General features: G+C 30.7%; 1 protein-coding gene across 1 annotated transcript; it reads right to left on the bottom strand.

Annotated features, from left to right (window-relative positions):
• Nucleotides 1-266: 266 nt before the first annotated feature.
• On the bottom strand, nt 267-12,569 carry LOC128169868 (probable serine/threonine-protein kinase roco5). The gene is made up of 7 exons (XM_052835911.1): nt 12,463-12,569; nt 7,405-7,635; nt 5,180-5,287; nt 3,594-4,022; nt 3,401-3,498; nt 961-1,890; nt 267-323 (listed from the first exon to the last, which is right to left on the bottom strand). The coding sequence occupies exons 2-7, from the start codon at nt 7,481-7,483 to the stop codon at nt 267-269; spliced, it is 1,701 nt and encodes a 566-aa protein (XP_052691871.1). The 5' UTR covers nt 7,484-7,635; nt 12,463-12,569.
• Between the last annotated feature and the right edge of the window lie 738 nt (nt 12,570-13,307).

The following is a 13,307-nucleotide window of genomic DNA, read 5'->3' as shown; positions in this document are numbered from 1 at the left end:
GTATGTACTACATGTACCTATCTTTTCACTTTATCTCTTATTTATAACTATGTATACTCTAATAACATTTGAGACAGGGATTTAATGTGGGCCTTTATAATATCGATGTTCGGGTATCTAAAATGAAAGTTAAAAAATCAAATCTACGATTTGAGATTATTATGAAGTATTAATGAAGTATTAATTTCATGTCAGTCCCCCCGCCTAATGCATAGGTTTTACTTCGGTTTTCTTGCGTGTATGCATCCCCTTCATGATTCGTCATGTCACGAGGGGATGGCACGCCTAGCGACGATCTTGTTTGGAAATGCGTTGATTTCATTCTTTTTTAGGATAAGATAGGTGTATAAGAACGTATTCCATAACCAGCTTTCACACTAACTTCAGTGCGCATAATCCAAAACAATATTTACAGTCTGACTCTTTTATCTCGTAGCTAGTTACATGAAACCATTTTATTCACATTTCGATGCTAGATTATTATGTATGTCTGATATCACACATGTAAATGAAACAGACAATTGTAACTTATATTTCTAGAGGAGATATCAAAATTGTTACTCACCTTGATTTTCATCAATTACTTCAAGTTCCTTAAAAAATATTCAAAATTATCTAGCATGTCAACAAACTAAAGCAACCTATTTTCAAAATTGGAAAATAAATTAAGATTTAAATGAAATCAAAACTTTAAAAAGAATGACTAAAATATTTTACACCTACCCAGCATATATCATTATCCACTACATGTTTCTTATCAATATCACATACTTCACATAAATGATTTGAGACAGGAAAACTACTCTCGGAAATGAATGATACATCTTTAACATTCAGCACATCTTTTCGACATGTGTAACCGATTTTATAAGAGAGGTCCTCATTGTGTAAAATATCCTCGACTGAATGTTTTATCTCATTTAGTAGTCTTCCATCATATATTTTTGGCGATGCCCAGACCTGCACCCGAATTTCAAAATTGCAATTGAATAAAATCACAAAATGTTTCTGGAAAGAGAAACATGCTGCATTTTGGTAAAGACAAATGTTATTCTTTGCTCCGTCTGTCAATATGGACCAAAAATTTAGTTTGGAACATTTTAAAACTATGCCATGAAAAACATTAATTGGAAGCTGCATTTCATCATCAAACTTAATGCAGAGAATAGAGGACTTTGAATTGTGCTCACCAGTCTTGCCAAACCTTTTACTATTCATGCTAGGGAAATAATACACAGTAGAGTCAATGGAATGCAATTCTTTCAATGGCATCAACAATCCTAGTTGTTGCATGTATGCTATTATTGTCGTTTTGTGCTTCAGAAAATCTTTTCCCTCGACATGCCAAATTCTATCGAGTTCTACATTGTCTAATTCACCAGTGCGACGAAAATGCCTACGCTTCATATCGTTTTCCTCTGTTTTGACAGGGTATGCAATGATACACTTAAATGCATCAAGGAGCCACTGGATATCAAGAATTATCTTTTCCTTCAAACCATCTTTATCAAAGTATAACAGAACACCAACTCTGTGAAAAAAGACCAACATTTTAGAAATTTCTGACTCGTCTATCCTAAATTCCTGAGCGCTTAATTGGTCACTGTATTCTGATAATGTTTTCCGTGGAATAACTTTTTCAGTTTCTTTCATTTTATTCAATATATGTTCAAATAATGCCCAGACAGGTCGAATATTTTCTTTCGAATAACGAGGGCACTTCACAATATTACCAATGCAATGTTTTAGGTCCTTTAAATCCTCCAATTCTGATCCTGAATCCGGAAAACCTATTGTATATATTCGGTCTTCATTAAGATGTCTTCTAAGACAAGAATGAGACCAATTATCAAAGAGTTCATTGAGACTCTTAAGAAATTTGCGACATTCCTGCAATATAAAATATAAAAAAAGTAGAAAAGGATGAATTGATAGGTATATATTTGAATTACGAATGTCTTAAAATATTCTTTATTAAATAATCATGAGTTAGAGTTATTATTGATTGTTTGAAATTCAGAAATTAATGACAGGTTAAAAACAGACATATGTTCAAAATGAAATTAAAGAAATGCAAATTGCAAATGTATGAATATAATGCATATGACCTAAAAGTATTGTGGATTTTTTAAAAAGAATAATGTAAAGAAATTTAATATTTTGATTATGTAATTGATATCACGCCTTTTTGTTTTAATTGATTTGAAAGTGCTAAATATTTTTTGTTTCAATCGATAGTTTTTAAAACGAATTAACTTGACACACAGGATCTGGTGTCTGTTACAAATGTATTAGGGGAGATTAGAAAAAAAAGAACAAGATGGTCTACGGTTGCTTGACAGACTTTTAAACGACTGTTTTAACTGAAGTAACAGCCAGCGACGCAACATCTATAACTTGGCCTGACGGACAGAAAATACGTCAACCGACAAAAAACAGCTCAATTGCCAATTATAAACCAATGATTATGGTAACAATATCCATTGGTAGAAGTGGGTCTTTTTTAAATCAATAATCCTTTTAAAGGTAAAATTGAAATTTTAAAATTCGTTTTAGATAGCTAGCTGGACTTAAAATATGCGACACTCAGATTGTTCAAAATGACGATTTGAAAAAGAAATATTCCCATAACTATGATCTTTCTATCACCTTTTTTCTACGAAAGGTATTTTTATGTATACATTAGCGACAAAGGTCATGAATATGTATCATTTCTCATTCGTTTAATAGACACCCTCCTCCAGACTGGTTACTTTTCACATCTGATATGAAAAAGTAGATTTCTAACCGATTCTTTTATCACCGTTTAAAACACAATTTATCGAAATGAATATTTATTTATCATTATTTAGAAATGTCAAGGGTGGTTTCATTTCTTTCTATAAACATTTCACCTCCCTCCTAGAAAAAAAATAATAATTACACACCAACAAACTGTAAAAATAAACTGTTTAAGTATGTGATTACGTGAGTCAAATTATATCAAATATAAAAAATGCCGAAAAGCAGGGGTTTATTTTAGGATTTTAAAATTACTGATTGCTTTGAATAAAAAAAATCAACGGTATGGTTCTTAACCAATTTCCAGTCTTTCTACGAATCCAAAACTTAGGACTTTTATCAGACAGCAAAAACGCTGTTCAAGCTATATTCCTCATTTCAACGTGTTCATAAAAATCGATTACAAAGTGTAAATTTATTTCGGTTTAAATTCAGATTTTTCAAATGTTACTTCTGTTGATAATTTCGATTAATATTATAAACAAAACGTGTATATAAGTCAAATTAAGTTAGGTATAATTCTTATAAATCATAAAAAAAAAAATAATATCGAAGATAGGTTTCCCACAACTTACAGGTATTAACGCATATTGGAAATCGTGTCCTTAGTTTTACTTACTTCTTTTGATAATTTATCTGCATGAGTGCCTACAATTATTACTGGAGACTCTGTATCACTAAAACTGTCAATAGACTTCAACCAAAATTTGTAATAGTCTACAAAAGATACAAACATATAATAATGCATATAGTTATGTTCATGTTGAATTCACTCATCGCATAACTAAAAAAAGGTTGCATTAGTTCATAACCTTTGTATCTCCATGAGGCAAATTGGCTACACTCCTTTTCATTTTCATCCTGATCACCAACTTTGTCATAGAGACTTTTCGTCATATCCACAACCAATATAGAACATGATTTAGGACGAAGAAATATTTGGTGAAAAGCATAGTAGATACTTTGTCCTGCAAAATCTAAAAAGGTTATTCGCGGGCGCAAATCTTTTTCTTTCAATAACTCATTCACAGCATCTTTTATTTTTAAAATCGCAAACTTTTCAAAATCGATTTTATCTACATTTGTATCAATGTCCTCGCCATGTTTTTCATTCGGTTCAGGGGGAAACTGGTTTTGAACAAGCGTTGTATCTTGGGAGTGTTGTTCGAATATCAATTTGTCCTCATTTTGTGCATTATCGTTGTTGGCTTGGTTTTTAAGTATAACCATTGGTATGTTTTCTATTTGGCCAAGTGCTGTATTTGTCAGTGAAGATTTCTCAGAATCATGTTTTTTTCCGATACCTACAACAATTTTTTAAATTTTTATATGATATTTAAGAAAATCGGAAAAGTGATGCATTGGAATATTAAAGCTGCATGAACATAACTCAGAATTACCCAAACGATATCACAGATTAATTTTGCTGATCCTTTTTATAATAAAAAAGCTAAACAATTGGATAAAATGACAAAAAGAGGGACAAACATGATTTCGTCGTTCAAAGAAAAATACATGCTTTTAATTTTTGCATACAATTTTAGGAGTTTTTTGTTCAAAGGATTGTAGTCTCTTAGAGGTTTCATGTAGTCCTAGTTTTAGTTTCATTTCTTTTTTTTGTTCTGATAATTATTAATTAACAACACATTAATTATAATTAACACCGATTGTTATTTTATATGCATATTTTGTTTGTTTTTTTGTTTTTTTTATTGGGTCCATATTTAAAAGCAATTTTTTACAAATTCGATACAATCGCAAAACGATTTACGGCTATAACAAAATGTGTTTTTGTTTGTCCCTTGATTTTCGCAATAAATGAGTTGTGCTGTATATTGAAACAGAGGATATCTCAACATAACTTTGTTTTTCTTACTATAACATGGTTTTTTGGATTAAGAGTGGATATTATAGATAATAAAAGTAAGTCTTCTCAACAGATACATGTAATAGCTTGCAAACATAATTTATTTTCTGTTTATTGTCCATGTAGACATTGTGTGAAAACTTGTTCTTGAAACGTTCGTTCACTAATTGCCTCTTTAACCTAACCTAATAAAACCTAAACCATATAATGATACGACTTGTTGTCATCGAAACAAGAATCTTCCAATATTTTCCGTAGAAGCACATATTTTCGTTAAGTTAAAATTTCATTGCATTTTAAGCCAAATACAAATCAGTTAACATTTAATTTGGTCATATTGTAATCTTTAAAATGTATCGCATATCATTTCGGTATATGTTAAAATTTGAGTTGAAAATTCGTCATGGATTTATACCACCAACAAAAATAACGGAATTTAATCCTGAACAAAAATTTCTGCTTTTCAAGTATATCATGATCATATAAATAGGCTCTATTTATAGACATTTGAACACACACCACAAAACATACCTGGTTGGTGTGTTTCTTTTGCCATTTTTCCATCATTTTCTTTGAGTGGCATCTCCAGTTTTTCTTTCGAAAACAAAATTGTTGGTAATGTGTCTTCTTTTTCTACACCTGCATCATAATTGAATGCAAATGGGCCATGATCACGATTTTTCAGCTTTTAATTATTCACAATGCCTTAAGAATGCATTTGTAATGATGAAATGAAATTTAAGAAGCAGTCGTTCAGTTATAAGCAAGGTACAGCGCTTACAATTCTTTGCCATGTAAACAAGGCTCCTGCCCTGTTTTTTTTTTTTACATGGGTTAATATACCACTAAAAATCTTTATCAAGCTGATTTGACTATGTTCCTGCTTATTTTAAAAATAAATAAACAGTTTCTAACGTTCAGCATATTCGTTGTATGTCTGACACCTGAATTTTCGCTCAACATTTGAAATGTAAACAAATCTTTGTTTAAATTGCAAAGAATTGTAAACTCTGTAACTCGCTTAAAACTCAACAAATGACACTAAAGTATTGATTGCCTATTAAAAATACCTTACTGAAGCATTGTTAACATTAAAATCGGAAACAAAATTTTTGACCAAGATCGTGACCATGTCCCTTTAAAGTTAAAAACAACTCAATGTATTTTGATCATAGCTAAAGCTAAAACATCAAACGTCGTTAATACTAATGGCAGTCAACATGTAACAAAAATCAAATTTTTGTACTCGTTATCATTATTTAAGAATAAACAAGGGCGTCTTTAAATGAAAATAACAAAACAAGCGATTATTTTGTTTAAATACTTTGTTTGCATGTTACAATACATTATATAGCCAATAATATAAATGTGAACTAGAGGAACTTTATTTATAAAGATATAAAATAGATTGATATTCTTGAGCGTAATCATTTGCATGGGAAAAACAGCTGAATTCTGTTAAAATGATATTTATGAATTACAATGATTAACAATTCAAACCGCTATAAGATTTTAGAAGAGTTTTATGAAAAGAAAAAAAATGACAGTCAAGATTATTTATGACATAATCATCGAAAGAACAATATATTCAGAAATCATAGGGAAAAGGTAATGAGCAATGGAAGCAACTGGACGTGTTGAATAACATCTTCCGAAGTGTATTCCATCAACTAAAATATTATTGCAGAAAATAAGAATTGCCAAACAAATTTTAAATTCCATAAAAGTGTGAAGGAGACATTTTCTATCAAAATATCTCCCTTGAAAAGATAGAAAAAAAGTTACGAAAAGAAATATTCTGAATGATGATGTGTTAAAAAAAGAAAAATAATCGACAAATAATGTTATACTTTACGCCGATAATAGACCTACTTCACAATTATCAATTCATGCTCTAAAATAAATCATTTCAACACTTTTTTTCTAAACTAAGAACTCGGGGAGGAATGATGAAAAGAAAATTGATTTACCATGTTTATGTTTTGAAGATATTTGCCCAGTGTAATTATCAATGGTAACACATATCTCAAAAGCGAAGAAAAAAACAAATAAAATGTTTAACACATTTACGTATACATAATTAATAAAATTCGGTTTATGCCATGAAATATTTGGGTTTATTTAACAAATTAAATCCAAGATCCTGATGGGATAATAGAAGAAACACTAAAGGAAGAAAAGTGCACCTTAAAAATTGGATTTGTTTTAATATACAATCTTATGCTCAACTTATATCCCAGTGTCATTGAGAGGAGTCTCAATTAAATATTGATCATCAGTTTATACATGGATTGTTCTATTCCACAGATTCAAAACAAACAACTCCTATAGTAAAAGTCACCGAGTCGTGTCGCAACTAAAGATGCGTCATGATATTATCACAAATTGTAGTCGTATTTGTGAAGATGCAAAATGTATATTTTCCTTTTAATATCCAAAAGCTCGCAAACCACCTATTGTAAGCAATGCCCGTTGTTGATGTTTTAGCATTTTTTTTAAGTAGATGATTTCACCAATCGCTGAACCCCACTTTTGATTAGCGAACACTATTTTGATAATTTACAATCTAAAACTCAATCTTCCAATGACATGCCTCCCTCTACCGTCTCTGCTTGAAAAAAAAGGAACTTTTCATTTTTGTTTTAACTTTCAAATTACATTTTATGTCTAATTCTATTAAAGTTAACTTAAGATAAAAAATTGAAAGCTTCATTTTGATATAGGGAAGCTACAAATAGAAATGCTAAGAATGTTACTTTGAATCGTTTCCTCTTCTAAAAGAACCTCAAAACTGTTAACGTGGAAATCTACCAATTCTGTCCGTTCAATCTGCATCAATTCCTCAAAGGAAACATTTTGTAATCTTTTTAAAAGAGTCGTCTTCCCCGCTTTTCCACAACCAACTATGTTGCATCTAACATGGCAAACGGTAATCTCGCCTTTACTTAGGAACTGTCGGAGTTTATCATCATCTATTTCCGGGTTATCTTTTAGTAAAGACTCATTTTCATTATTATCTTTACTTTTCTCAACTTGCTCTACAAATAATAAAATATAATTTATAAAAAAGTGATTCTATCTTCATCTTACAAGAAACAAACTGTTTACATGAGAAAAAGATTATATATATATATATATATATATATATATATATATATATATATATATATATATATATATATATATATATATATATAAATAAATATATAATAAAAAACTTTTAAAACACTGTTTCAAAATATTTCGACCGTGTTACCGGTCTTCATCAGTCGGTGTTTATTGTCTATAGCAACACAACGTAGAACATATACTATGACGTCACAATATGAATACAGTCTGGCAAGTGACGTCATACAACAATATTGCGCCAAAAACATATGAAATAAAAGTGAGAGTCTATAGAAAGCACAATGATAGCCGTAATTAGTACATAAACAAGTAATATATGAAAAATGTATAGATAACGGGACATAAAATAAAGGAAATGTCTATACAAACTAGTAATAATGTAGTCTAAAGACAATAATGTTCCCTTTTGTTTATACCAAAAGGTATATAAGTATTTAATTTTTTCATCCACAAATTTTCTCTGAATTTTCTATAAGTTTCATCTTTGTACAATTTTTCGATACCTATTACAGAATAATCCTCAACTGTGTGTTCGTCAGTATAAAAATGCATTGCTACAGGGTCGTTAGTTTCTCTCCTGATCAGTGACAAATTTAAAACATGTCTTTGATATAAAGTCACCCCCGTTTCCCCAACATATACAATTTTGTTACACTTTTTACAAAACACCCCATAAACAACATCACTTGACTTGCAATCGATATGATTTTTAACTTGATACGTTTTGCCCTTCGAATCTTGAAATTGGCCAGAACAAATAATATATTTACACATAACACATTTTTTGCACCACACGGCTCGGATAAGTGTTGTTTTTAAAAAAGAGGTTATTATGTTTCTTATGGACCAATATGTCTTTCAAGTTTTTTTCTCTCCTGAATGCCACTATAGGTGTACAAGACACTACGGATTTTTTAAGAAAACTTTCTACCGTAAATCAACCATTATCCAATTCCTCATTATAATTTTGTATGGACGTGAAAGCGCTGTATCCCAGTATACCCAGACAAGAAGCGCGGGAAGTAATAGCAAATGTTTTAAATCAACGACAGAAAAAAGAAGTTGACACAAATACCATTTTACAGATGATGGATGCTGTCCTGGAAAATAACAATTTTAGTTTTAACAACAAACAATATATTCAAACAGAAGGAACTGCTATTGGATCCAAACTTGGCAGAAACTATGCGTGTGTATATATGGGGGATTGGGAACGTATTCTTTTGGAACAGTGTAACGTACAACCTCTTTTTTATGTTAGATATATCGATGACATATTTGGAATCTGGTCAGGGACAGAAGCCGATCTCCTACATTTCCATGAAATGGCAAATGGTATACATCCAAATATTCAACTTGATCTACGCTTTTCTAAATCTAGCATAGAGTTCCTAGATGTAAATGTTTCTATTGAAAAAGGATACCTTTCTACCGACCTGTACAGTAAACCCACTGACAAACACATGTACCTAAATAAAAAATCCAGCCATCCTGAATCTACAAAAAAATCTATACCATTTGGACTGGGTATCCGTGCGCGCCGAATCTGCTCAACAGATGAGGGATATTTCATACAACGGGAGAAAATTAAAACTAATCTACGCAAATGTGGATATTCCAACAAGGATGTCGAGGATCAGCTGGCGAAGGTGGATAAACTCAACCGCTCGGATTTATTGAACTACAGAAAAAAAACAAAAAGTATAACCGTGTTCCGTTTGTGTTAAACTATTCCAGAGGACTATCAAATATTCATCAAATACTAAAGAAACGTCAAAAAATTCTCGAAAATTCCGACCGCCTAAAACTTGCGTTTCATAACACACCTATAGTGGCATTCAGGAGAGACAAAATCTTGAAAGACATATTGGTCCATAAGAAACATAATAACCTCTTTTTTTTAAAAAAACAACACTTATCCGAGCCGTGTGGTGCAAAAAAATGTGTTATGTGTAAATATATTATTTGTTCTGGCCAATTTCAAGATTCGAGGGGCAAAACGTATCAAGTTAAAAATCATATCGATTGCAAGTCAAGTAATGTTGTTTATGGGGTGTTTTGTGAAAAAGTGTAACAAAATTGTATATGTTGGGGAAACGGGGGTGACTTATTATCAAAGACATGTTTTAAATTTGTCACTGATCAGGAGAGAAACTAACGACCCTGTAGCAATGCATTTTTATACTGACGAACACACAGTTGAGGATTATTCTGTAATAGGTATCGAAAAATTGTACAAAGATGAAACTTATAGAAAATTCAGAGAAAATTTGTAGAAGAAAAAATTAAATACTTATATACCTTTTGGTATAAACAAAAGGGAACATTATTGTCTTTAGACTACATTATTACTAGTTTGTATAGACATTTCCTTTATTTTATGTCCCGTTATCTATACATTTTTCATATATTACTTGTTTATATACTAATTACGGCTATCACGGTGCTTTCTATAAACTCTCACTTTTATTTCATATGTTTTTGGCGCAATATTGTTGTATGACGTCACTTGCCAGACTGTATTCATATTGTGACGTCATAGTATATGTTCTACGTTGTGTTGCTATAGACTATAAACACCGACTGATGAAGACCGGTAACACGGTCGAAATATTTTGAAACAGTGTTTTAAAAGTTTTTTATTATTCATTGAAAAAGAGACTTTGGATATATAAATATATATATATATATATATATATATATATATATATATATATATATATATATATATATATATATATATATATATATATATAAACGAATAAGTCCTTGGTATAGGTAACGATATAGAAAAATGTTTTCAGTAGACGATAACACAATAATCCATTTCTTTCAAATTTAATCCAAAATTTGAAAGAAATGGATTATTGTGTTATCGTCTACTGAAAACATTTTTCTATATATATATATATACATACATGCACACATTGTTGTGTAAACCGGTACATACAATATTTATATTATTAGCGAAACCTTTTTTAAAAACAAAGGCAACTACGTCGATCGCTTGATCAACATGTTTAATACAAAATATCTGGAAATTATGGTAGAGTAGATTCTGTTTAAACATATTTTCATATTTTTTCTGCAAATATTCTTATGTTAAAAATTGAGTCCCTTTTGTACCTTGATGATTTCATAGTCATATCTAAATGATAACCTTTTTTTCAGTAAAATCTTGAACAACATTTCATAGAAGTAGAAATCTACATTAAATTTTAAAACACTTGCGCTGTCCATGGACCACAGTCTAAACAGTTTAGAATCATATAATGTATTGATGCTTGCACATAAGTGTTACCATATATCATATCATTTGTGATTTTTCGAGATGTTTTGATCTGTTATCCATTTTTTTTAAAAATTCGTCCCCATCTTACTTTGGCCAAAACCAACATCTAGGGATTAATGATTTGAACAACTTTATATCTTCTGTACCATAAAAGTTACAACCATTCTCGTCAATTGACTTTTGATGAGATTTAAAAAAAAAATACTTTTCTTGTTATATTATCTGTATATTCCTACGTAAAATTTCGATCGATCTCCCCATTGTGGCCAAATCCTTTTATCCTAATCCCGGATATACTTATTTCAACAAACCGTAATCTATCCTACCTAAGAATGCTTTCGCACAAGTAAATCGCCATGTTTGCTAGCCAAGGGTTGACGATTCACTCAGCTCCTTTACAACGCTTTGCAGATTTCCCCAATGTTTTCAGAAATAACACAGCACCGTCTTAAGAAATAGAACCGTGCCGTCTAGCAACTGAGTTAAATTGGAGCAGCTTAAATACGTATTTATCACATAAGAGGTATGAGAAGAAATGGTCGTGTAAAAATAAAAATAATCAAACAATTAACCCAATATATTTGTAATTATATATTGCATGCTTTTCAATAACAACATAAACATTGTTATAATGATAGGATTTAAATTTTGTACAAAACACAAAGCACTACTACGCCAATTAGTAAATTCCCTGCGATCGCTTTTCTTCGCAGCCAATTGGATTCTGTTGCAAAAGTTTTAAATTTGTCGGCTTAATATGCCAAGGATTGTAGGAAAGCAGAGTGGAAAAATCATTGGCTATGGAAAATGGTTTAACATATACTGGCCGATTGGTATTTGACCTAAAAAAATATATTTTTTATTCAATTTTATCTATATTCCTTTGTTAAAATTTCACCCCTCCTAATATGGCCCAACCCTATCCCTATGGACAACACTTTGATTTAAACAAACTTGAATCTACTCTATCCGTTAATGCTTCCACACAGGTTATACGAAAACCGCCTCTCTTTTGATAATAAGGTACAACAATGACAACTACCCATATAAAATTTGTTGCTAAGTTATATTATGTTACGAGCGTTATAAACTACTATAAACGATTATTTGTAATGAATTACAATTGTGGATTTCAGTTTGTGTTGATTTGTGCTTATCTGGACCCACATCAAGCAATATCGACAAAAGACAAAAAAAGTGATACAAACCTAGCTTGCAAGGTCCTTATTACTTTCTGTGTCATCGGTCAATACTACTTGGGGTTTGGGGTTCAAATTACATCACATGACCGTAAAACGACTTCTCTAATAGTAATGATAAATAATAACTCGCATTTGAGCTAAAGCTGTCAAACAAGTTATATAAGTGTGTGGATTATATCTGTTATTATTACCCCTTTTTCTTTTTTGAAAAATGATCCAGCTTAGTATTATCACCGCTAAAACTGCAGCAGTTGCAATAATGTAACCAGTTGCAGGCCATCCATGAGATTCTGTAGTATGAAATTCTCTACAATATGAATAAGATTTAAATATATTCTAAGTTATCTTGACCATATATTTATGTACTTAATACATGTACATTGTTTGAAACTTCAAAGTGCCACCTTTTTTGTAACCATTATCAAATACTACCTTTTTTACAACCGTTGTCAAATACTACCTTTTTTTGCAACCGTTATCAGCAGCAAAACACCGGAACTCCCTATCAATTTCTAGGCACGCTGGATCTGTTCAAATACATGTACACGTTCAGTTCGTAATAAACATATAATACAATATAATACTGAATATAGTTATGTTTTTTTCTTCAAATTCATGGATTATAATTTTATTGCTCTTATTTTTTTGTTAAGGTCGTACAGAAAAATTCCATATTGTGACGTACTGTTTATCAATATAAACAATAAAATTGAATGTGATTTTATAAACAGTGTCCTTTCACGAACTAGAGCAAAGCTCGTTGAAAAGCAACAAGTATGTCTTCCGTTGAAGCTGCGAGGCGAAAAAGAACAGTTTATGATTGACACTCTCTTATTTTAAGTAACACTGTGACTCAAAAAATGATGTTTACTTTGTGATTGTAAAAACGGAAATAAGAAGAAATAAACACAATTTAATTACACAGGAGGTTTCATGTATTTAAAGTCAGTATCTACATCTATCAGTTTAAAAGGCGTTAAATGACATTTTAGATAACACACGTAAACAATCAAGTTGTTTTGGACATTAATTTTGA

Source organism: Crassostrea angulata, unplaced genomic scaffold, assembly GCF_025612915.1.
Source record: "Crassostrea angulata isolate pt1a10 unplaced genomic scaffold, ASM2561291v2 HiC_scaffold_242, whole genome shotgun sequence".
NCBI classification, from domain to species: Eukaryota; Metazoa; Mollusca; class Bivalvia; order Ostreida; family Ostreidae; genus Magallana; species Magallana angulata.
Note: the sequence above shows the minus strand (reverse complement) of the source record. Positions and strands in the feature narration are given on the sequence as shown.